Raw genomic sequence first — 10,048 nt, forward strand, 5'->3', positions numbered from 1 at the left:
CATAGGTGCCGTTTAAGCAAAGTGTTAAACTATTTAAGTTTTCTGTCCGTTTTAACTGTGTAGGGATTTCATTCCAGAGTTTTGACTCCTAATGAGAGTAAGGGTCTCCAGTAGTGTTGAATGTCTTATTGATACATAGTAGGTCTCTAGTGCGTGAACAAGTACAGTAGAGTATTCTGTAATGCTGGGCATTTGTCTGTAGAGTAAAACAAGATGTGTGCAGTGATTAATTCAGGGTATGTCAACTTTAATGCAGGGCAGTGGTTATTTTATAAGGTGGTTGATTGCAAATGTAGCTATTTTGTAGTAGCAGAAGGTTACTGTACTGTAAGAATATGGGAAGCATTTAAAAGAAAGAAGTATGTTGCTGCTAAGATAATCCTTGCTGGATCTGTCAGGTAGTGTTTTGCCATACAGAGAGATTTAAGTTTTCGTGAGTTTTCTTGAAAGCATGAAGCATGTGGTGATCAGATTTGTGTCCGTCATGACAATACGCTAAATGTCTCTTTTTCCTATCAGACACCAGAAGTAAAAAGAAATTTAACTGGCTAACTTAATAATGTGGCAAGTTACAAACATCACAGATGTGCAATGTCATTCTGCCTCTGAATGCAAACCATACAAAACTATTATTTAACAGAGGTCATAGCCTGCATGCTTGCCCCGAAGCCCAAAGCTTTTAAAAGACAAATCTGTAGCTGTTAAGTTAACTTATAAAATAATTTACTGTGAAGACAGTCTAGACTGAACATTTGAACTACACACAAGAATCTGTTCTGTGCCATCTAACAAATGTAGCTGGGCTCCCAGCATCAATGTTTTAGCTCTTTATAACCATGACTGACACATTTAAGTTACCCCAACCCACTAATTGTCACCATTCAAAAGGCATAACCCAGCCAGGTTCATCAGCTTGACTTATGCAAACAGTGAACCAAGGAGAATCATATCCTTAACATCTACAAAGTGGCAAAGGGTACTACTTCCCTACCTGTTATTTGTAGCCATACCTTCTAGAATATATGGAAACAGTCACAGAAGAACCAGACAGACACAGCAACAAACTCACAAACCAAGGGAAACAAAGACTCTCCCTTTAAGTGCAATAATGAAAATGCTAGGATTTGATCTACAGATCTCACTTCATCCTGATATCCTCAAATTAATTCCAACAGCAAACAGGAATAAATGACCTAATTAAAAAGGTACAGGTTTGGTAGCCTTGGGGGAAGTGGGATCTGAGCATCAACAAATTATTCAGAATTAAAAATGAATGGAAACTGAGGCTGCTTCTTTACCAATATGACAAGCAATCACATGAATACAGTTATAGAGTATGTGGAGCTGGAAGGACAAAACAAATTGCACTGCCCTAGAACGTACATGCACAAGTGGTTTATTTTCAGAAAGTGCAATACCCACAACTGCAGGTCCTACAATTAAGAAAAATAAAATATGCATAGAAAAACTGCAGTGATTCTTAACTCTCCAACACCATTAAAGCACTTCAGGGAGCTTTAGGGGGCTCAGGATATGCACATCTGCTACCCCCAGTGCAAAGGACTGATCTACCCACACACCTATTATTTACACTTTCAAGTACTGTAACCTCAGATTTAGCACATTCCTCATAGTCACTCAGTCTCACGCCAAGGAGTGCATTTATGTGCAATGGAATGTAAAAAAAATAAAAAAATCCTTGCAAAAACAGGAAGCCATATGATATTCAGGCAATAGTGAAAAAGGCAAATTGCAATCACATACTGCCATGTCAATATATAAGAAACCCCAAAGAAAGAAAAAAATAAATAAATAAAAAAATAGAAACATCTAATGTTCAGCCCACAAAAATTAGTACAAATATCGCCTATGTGCCAGTGATACAGCTTTTATTGAAAGCAAAGCCTTCAATACTAAAAAGAGCTTGCTTGTTTGGGGTAACCCAACAGCTGGCAACTAAAATCTACAGATATTACGTGTGTACACTAACAGGTGTCCAACTTGGAGAACTTGTTTAATACATCATGTTGCCCATTACATTTCCCCCGGGGTAAAAAGGCATAAGGGTCTAGCTATAATTTTCACTTTACTAGACACCTTTATTAAAAATTTAAATCTTTACACCTCACTCATAATATGGTATTCTGTGCAATGTTAAAAATCTCACAGCACCATCTTGTACTAACCACAAACAGGCAACATTATTTTGAACTTTTTTATGCAAGTCTCATCCCTCTTGGCATGGGATATAACAGAATCAGCTTAAAAACTGTTTTAAATACTATGTGGTTAAGCTCCACATATTTTAGTAAAGATTTTTTAACATGTTGCTTACTATACATCATTACTGAACAGAGCACCTGTGATAAAAATCTGCTGAAGGCCTTGTGCTTTGTCTGAACACAGTAAATATCACATTTCTGGTTTTACTCATTTTCTGAAATAAAATTTTCAGAAATAAAAATTAAAACAAACACACACAACCATGCTGCCTTAGAAATGATTATAAGGCCACCAAAAAGTCACAACACACAAATGGCCATACCCGCTATGACTTCCAGAAACATGAAGCACATAAGTGACCAATAGCACTGGGCTCCAGATCAGCACATCATTTCTCCTATTTTTTTTTTTTTTAATCCCTGCAACATCTTGGGTTGCTCTCACTATTGCAAAAGAGGCATCTAGATTAGTGCATGAAGTTAGAGTTGGTAAATGTCAACGGTACTATAAAAAACAGACATTTCACAAATTCACAGTAAACACAAGCATTTGTTTTTTTTAATCAGATCACATTATATCTAAACACAACTTCTCGCTGAACTGGCACCCACAGAGCCTACGCGTATTAAACAACAGTAATCATCAGTGCACAAAACACCTACTAGCACTGACACTATTGAGGGAAATGCACAATCAAGGAATGGCACTACTGACATGACAGAAGTACAGGACTCCACCAAGATAGACAGACTGACAGAAAGGCAAAGGGAATGCTTTAGAAAAGAGAGTGGATAACAAACACTGCTGACAGTGTATGCAAAGCAGTATTTGACATTTTATTTAACTCCCATAACCAAGAATAAACTGCTGTGTCAAAAAGTTTGATTCAGTGGCAATGCTAGAAATGTCCACGAGGAAAGGATTTGCTAGAAACTTTGCTAATAAAGTAATCAAGTGACCACCTTATAATGCCCAATTTATGATGACAGACAAGATTTGCCAGATATATTGTTCAGAAACATATTTACTTGCTTACATTTATAAGTAAGCAATTACTCTGGTAAATGGGTCTATGAGCAAGTTTCATCAAAAACGGTTTAGTTCATTTTAAGGGGAACCCATCATAGTGCCCGTCTCTATCTCTCTCTGTATATATATATATATATATATATATATATATATATATATATATATATATATATATATATATATATATATATACACACACATACACACACACACACACACACACACACATATATACACACACACACATATAAATAATCTATATGAGAGTCCAACTTGGTGTACATAAAGAACTGAAACTCAGTATAGTCAGTGTTACTGTCTCCTAGGTCCAACTCTTGCCTCTGAATGCTGTCTGGGTAGACAGACTGTGCCAGACTCTAAAAAGACTTGCATTCATTTTAAGTGACTTACTTTGGTGTAAGCCTGCCCTATTCCAATAGACTTCCTATCGGAATAAAAGCCCATGTATAAAGCAGGCTTAGACCAGAGTAAGTCACTTCCACCGACAAAGTCTTTTGGAATTGTCTTCCCTATTTATATGGGTTTTCTTCAAACACTCCTGTTCCCTCCTAAAAAAAAAAAAAAAACAGGCCATTTTAGATATACTGGTTATGGAAAACAAAAACGTGTTCTTGTTTTTGTAGAGTAGATTAGAGTTCATATGCTAATAAAAATTGAGGTTTGTGCTCAATAGAATTCAGAAATCCAAACTGATCAAAGTCATTAAAAATAATTTTAAAACATCTACACTGACAGTAGCTTCAAATCACTCATAGCAAATGAAAGAGATTGTAAAAGACATGATGAAATGCATTTCATTTTATGCTCAATGAATCAAGCAGCCCTCCAGTTAAGATATAAAGAATGACACTAGCAATAAAGAATGACACTAGCAAGGGGGCTGGCATAAGTTAATTATTTCCCTAATAGGCACAGGGTACAGGTTTTGATTCTTTCTTTTCGGATGACAAACTTGATTAGGCTAAAAAAAAAAAAAAAACAACACACATCCAACATGGGCAGATAGCCTAGTACTAACCTAGGAACCTGTAAAACATTACCACCCCATCCACCAAGTGGTTTGTGGAGAGGGGGGTAGAATGCCAAAAGGAAGAGGAAAAGGCACAAAAGAAGGACATGTTACAGGACACAACCTTGCTTGCCCACTGAAGCAAAAAAGGCAAAGACTATATCATGACTGCACCGAGGAGAAAAAACACTGAACCAGTGAGGACATGCAACAGAAGACTTGGACACCTGGGCAGTACCCAGGGAGACAGCTCTGAATGGCAAAGAATGCAGGTTTCTAAACACATGCCTAGGGTATGGACAACAGCAGAGAAGAGCACGTCAGAAGCTGTATTAAATATGACAGCAACCACTACACAATGCAGGATATATGACAAAGCCATTTATTAAAAACAGCCAGACTAAGTGCAAGCTAGAAGTAGATATGCAAGGGGAACCATGTCAACTGAGGCTTATCTAGCCAGTGAAGGCAAAAGGGATGAACCTCTTGGGAATCTCTAATGGCAACTCAAGTGGTTCAAAAAAGTTTAGGAAAAGCAAAGAATTAATCAGGAATCCCATGCACTGGTGCAGTGTACCCATTCACAGAGAGCGCATGAACAATATGATTAACCCAAGCAAGAGGTAATAGAAGCAGTAAGAACACTGACAGAGAATAAATGCTGAATGCATTGCTAGCAAAATGAATTTCTAACTGTCACCAGAGCAGGCAATAACCACCCAAAGGCAACAGCATAAAAATCAACAAATTGATCTACAAGCTTGAAACATGCCTATGGCTTGAGACCCAGGTCCAGCCATTCTATTTGGCTTTTTTTCCCCCCAAACCACAATAAAAAGTATATCTGAAGGTAAAAGTGACCAACTTCAAATGTTGTGGAAAAAAATTCAGAATCCAAAAATGACGCTATTCATCTCCTAGTGATAACCATGACAGAGTCTAGCCACAGGCTACTGCACATTTCTTTTTTCTGTCATTAGCACACCATCAGTCTGGCCCTTTCCTACATTTTAACTGGACTTTTCATGAAGAATTTTGCATTAAAATTGCTGCTTGTTAAATAGCCATTTACAAAAGGATTATAGTTATAAAACCATACCAAGAGTATAAACTATCACAAACAAAAGTACTCCAGTACCTGTTAAGTTAAGCTACCTTCCGCCACAATTACTTGTGTGTCTTTCTTTACCTACATCACAACTACATTGGTTAGGAGCTTGTGCAGAACAGATGGTGTAGGTGAAGAAAAACAAATTATGCTAAGAAATATGCCAAGCAATCCCATTAGCTTTACAGAGGTTTTGATACCAGAACACAAAAAACACATACAAACAAGAGGTCTGCAATATATGAAAATGTAATGGTCTCACAGTGACTGTGTTCAAAGCTACAAGCTGGGTAAGTAGCATCATCATCGGTGTCTAAAGGCTGCACGTCACTCACACCCATTTTTCAACAGTCAAATCTGGTTCAGCAAGTCTACTGTCCACCTACAGGCAGGTCCAGCAGAAAAATGACCCGCTAATTAAAATATTCTTCAACATTAAAGACAGACAAGCATTAAGGTACTCACAGGAACCATGCTTGTGTATTCCGAGGCCAAAGAAATGGGAGTGTTACAAATCAATGGCATTGTTTTATCAAACCCCAGCCACTGTCTTGCAAGTCATATACCACTCTCACGTCCCCCTCACAACAGTCACTAAAACACAGCACCCCATTCCATGGGAATTAAAGGCATTGTAGTACATACATATACAAGCTATAAAAATGCTGATTCAGCTAGTCTGTAATGTGATCTATTGTATACCCCCAAGCCATCTGACAGCACCGATCATTACAAGAAGCATCCTGCTGACAACAACTTCCTAGCAGGAATGCATTTCTTGGGCATTAAAAACAGAAAAGTCCATTTTTGCCAGACAGCTTTAGATGAAAGCATACCAACATCTCAGAGAAGTACCTTAACAGGAAGGGAAGGCTACTTTAAAACTTAGTGTGTGAACAAAATCATTTACAAATACATATTTTTTCCAAGGCAACCTGAGAAACAAGTAAAGTACCCCATACGGTTAGCTCAAACATACACACCGACAGATGTGAAACAGTGCAGCAAGGAAAACGTCTAACCCCACTTAAATAGAACCTCTCTGTGCTGAAAAACATTACAAGACAAGATCTCATCAAGAACATAAACAATACCAGGTATAAAACAAGGAAAAAAAATTCATCATATAAATTAAGAGAGAAATATGTACTTAATAAGCCGTTAGTTTACTTGAACAGGTGCTTCAAACACAGCTCATCTACTGGACTTTCAGGCCACTGAGCTCTTGTCCTGTAGGTACTGCAGACATAACTGATGCAACTCAAGTTGCATGTGAGGCCTACGATAGTTCATCTATGCAACTGTGTACTCCAGAGTGGCCAGCTGGAATAAAACATGTGATCCTAACTTGCTGCATGTAGGTGTCAGGCTGGGTGTACAAGACCATAACACAACTGAATGTGCAGAAAGAGCTAACCCATAAAGTAAGCGACATTCAGGAGCAAGCAAAAGCATAGCATTGCTGCAAATACAGTGGGAAGATCAGGAAGTGGAAAAGAATCCTCTGCAGTTCATCGGATTCCTCAAATATGTCAGGCTAAAAGCTGTACTTGTGTCTAAACTTATAATACTGACTACAATTGTTTCTGTGAAACTACACTTTCAAAACCCCCACCCAAAAACAAAATGTGCTGTTGGCTACAAAAACTAAAGCAATGTCATTACTTAAAAAAAAAGTCTCTACTCAAACTAATTATGAAACCCCAGTGTAGGAGTGTGAAGACTAAGTCCACTATGTGTTGTGTCACACAGACGTGAAAATTCACAGCTGTTAAACCTCCATGAGTACAATCGAACAATGAAACAAGAGAGGCTCTCAAGGACAAACAGCTATAGAAGGTGTCTCAGTCTGTGTACATGTAAAGCACACATACATATACACACAAAATCTACACCTACTTGCACACACCACCTCTCATTTTCAAAGAACAAAATGTGGTTCGAACAGCAACTGTGCCTAGCCTCCTTCTTCAACCACAAACATTATGACTTTTTCTTTCGCTATGCAGCTGGTACAAATCAGAGAAAAGGCATACACAGACCGTCTATCACTAACTATTAAACTCGCAACTAGCCAATAACAGCCTTTGTTTCACAATAATTATAATAAAACTAGTGTAGTCAATCCTGTGACAGTGTGAGTCTCAAGAGTATTCCTCTTTGAACAGTTCCAAGTATCACCAAACTTTAACATAAGAAACTTATCAGTCCGTTTTTATTAATGCAGACTATTCAAACACTTACAGGTTATAAAAATCTATTAATCATGGACATTTGGAAACCTAAGCAATTGTGTTGCAACATAGTGGTTTTTGCCTGTCTGGACTTTAAAAGATCACAAACTCTAAAATAAGCTCCCTGAAGGTTTAATTACAATGTCAACGGCTAAGAAAAGAAAGAAGCATTACCCTCACCCCCCCCCCCCCAAAAAAAAAAAAAACAACGAAAAACCTTCCTTATTCAAACATCTAAATACTAAATATCATCTCCCTCACTTTGAGATTTGGCATACTGCTGAATTTCCATACAGTAAAACACTAAAATCTGAGGCAGACAGCTTCTAAAGTTTAAGACTGACAAGCAGCTCTAGTAAACCCATCGGAGTACGGAATATTTGGACAGCAGCCAACTATCCCCAGCAAAGTCACCTGAACCAATAGAAAGCAGCCTCCAGATTTGGAACAAACTCCATCAGCTGTGGGAACAGAGTTCAATCCGGACAACTCTCTCAGTCAATGAAGTGAGTAAAACGCTAGGGGTTGGGTAAGGATACATTAACGAAGTGATAACTATCAAAGGGGGTTGGTTGTACATCCCACGCAGTATTACTACAGGCATTCATCTCGTGTTTCCCAAACAATTTTATTTGAATCGGCATGGTATAGTTAAGGAATGCGTAGGGAAAGGGTGGGTCTGCGGTCATTAAAGATGCCTATGCTTTTGATGGAGGCAGAATAACACAAAAAATAACGGGGAGTGCAGATGAAGTGTGCTAGCTAACTAAGGGGTGTATCAATGAAGACCACTGTAAAAGCTGTACAAAAACACTTACCTGACTTTAAAATGTAACACTGATGGAGAACCGTACCGTTTACAATACTAACGCAAGTGAAGGGGCGGAGACCAGAATACCCCAACCCAGCAACTCATGGGATGCAAGCTCTTTGCCCCGTAAGGGGATTTCTATCCATTTCTGGATGTTATTCCAACTTGGCACCCGCGGCAATTGCTGACACAACACATGACCGATAAATAATAACCCAGCCCCAGGCTGCATCTCTCACTCCAGTTCAAGTAATACATAATAACGATCCAGTATAAAGTAGCACAATGAAATCTGCTCCCCAAAAACAAAATGTGAACGGCTATTACCACTAGCATCCTCATATTCCCAGTTGTTTCACTTACCGTCCGTTTTTTCTGTCTTTATGATGGTGAGGCTCGGTTTGATGTCCACTGCCGCCTTCATAACTATCAGCAAAAGGTGGGGACTAGATCAGAGTCGTTTTTATAGGCTTTTTGTTTTACTATTTTTTTCCAGCAAGCGCCCACAGGAAAAAGAAAAGAAAGGGAGACAGGCACTAGTACTAAGATGGTACCCCAGAAAGTACGGAGCAGCACGAAGACACTTCTGAAGATTAATTAGAATGTCCTGTCTTCATCCACTCTCTCCCAGTAGTTTTGATTTTGTGTTGTGTTACTAACACCCGTTATGTCTCTGCTTTTGTCTAAATCGCCTTTTGTCTACACCCTAAAGTGGTTCAATACTAGCCGGTCGCTTCAGGGCGTTTCTCTAACCTCGGTACAAACTCGATCTCTCTTTGCAGTACTCGAGGGTCCTACGAACCTCCTTGATCGTCAATGGAGGGGTTGGACTGTATAGTGACAGTTAGGGAAAGGATGGGCTTAAGCAACTCTTGGACCGCCCACCACCTTCTCCCCCAATCAACTAATTAACTCCGCCCCCGGGAACAATATTAAGGCACGAAAGCAGTGGAGGTCTGGGCGTATGAATATGTTGCGTGTCTTTTAAGTTGCGGTAATCTTGCAGTGGTTTGCTTATCTTTTGTAATATTGGTTATTTCACACTGATATAATAGAATACATCAAATACTGAAACAATACCAATTTCATGAACTTTAATCACAGTTTGATTTAGGAATGGGGTCCATTCCAGTCATAGTACCAGAAACCCAAAATACTTGGAGAAATTAAAACACTCACACAAAAAGAATGATAGAATAACGGTTGGAATCCGATTCTGTCTTAAAAAATCCAGTGCTCTTGAAATATGGCAAATTGATGTTATCAGTAAAGTTTTGCAGCCGTGAAATTGTTTCACTTTACCCAATACTTTATTTTGATTTATGTCAGCAACGCTTTCTAGGTACCCCAGTCACTGTGCTGTGACATGAAAAATAGCTTCAGTTCTAACCTGTCTCGTGTTCAAAACCGGTTGTTCCGTGATGTTTCTCTTACACGAGTAAAACAATCTCACGCAGCAAATGAATATGATGGGTCTATATTTTTAATTGAACTTAAGTGTTATGTATTTTATTTTTTATTGTGTACTTTAGCAAATTGTTTAGTGAGCATTTCTCCACGCGCTTTTTTAAGCCCATTTGGACTTTCCTGATAAACAGAAGCAAATAAATAAA

At 38.5% G+C, this 10,048-nt stretch overlaps 1 protein-coding gene across 4 annotated transcripts in view; it reads right to left on the bottom strand.

Annotated features, from left to right (window-relative positions):
* ETS1 (ETS proto-oncogene 1, transcription factor) overlaps positions 1-9,261 on the bottom strand; it is a 281,582-nt gene extending 272,321 nt beyond the window's left edge. For 3 of the 4 annotated variants that reach the window (XM_044081106.1, XM_044081104.1, XM_044081103.1), the window contains exon 1: positions 8,799-9,261. In XM_044081106.1, coding sequence (XP_043937041.1) covers positions 8,799-8,859 — 61 coding nt within the window. In that variant the 5' untranslated portion in view covers positions 8,860-9,261. Of the gene's footprint in view, positions 1-7,289; positions 7,365-8,798 lie in introns of those variants that run through there. The other variant, XM_044081105.1, reaches the window with a different exon arrangement.
* Between the last annotated feature and the right edge of the window lie 787 nt (positions 9,262-10,048).

This window comes from Protopterus annectens, chromosome 8.part0, assembly GCF_019279795.1.
Source record: "Protopterus annectens isolate FY-2018-M chromosome 8.part0, PAN1.0, whole genome shotgun sequence".
NCBI classification, from domain to species: Eukaryota; Metazoa; Chordata; order Ceratodontiformes; family Protopteridae; genus Protopterus; species Protopterus annectens.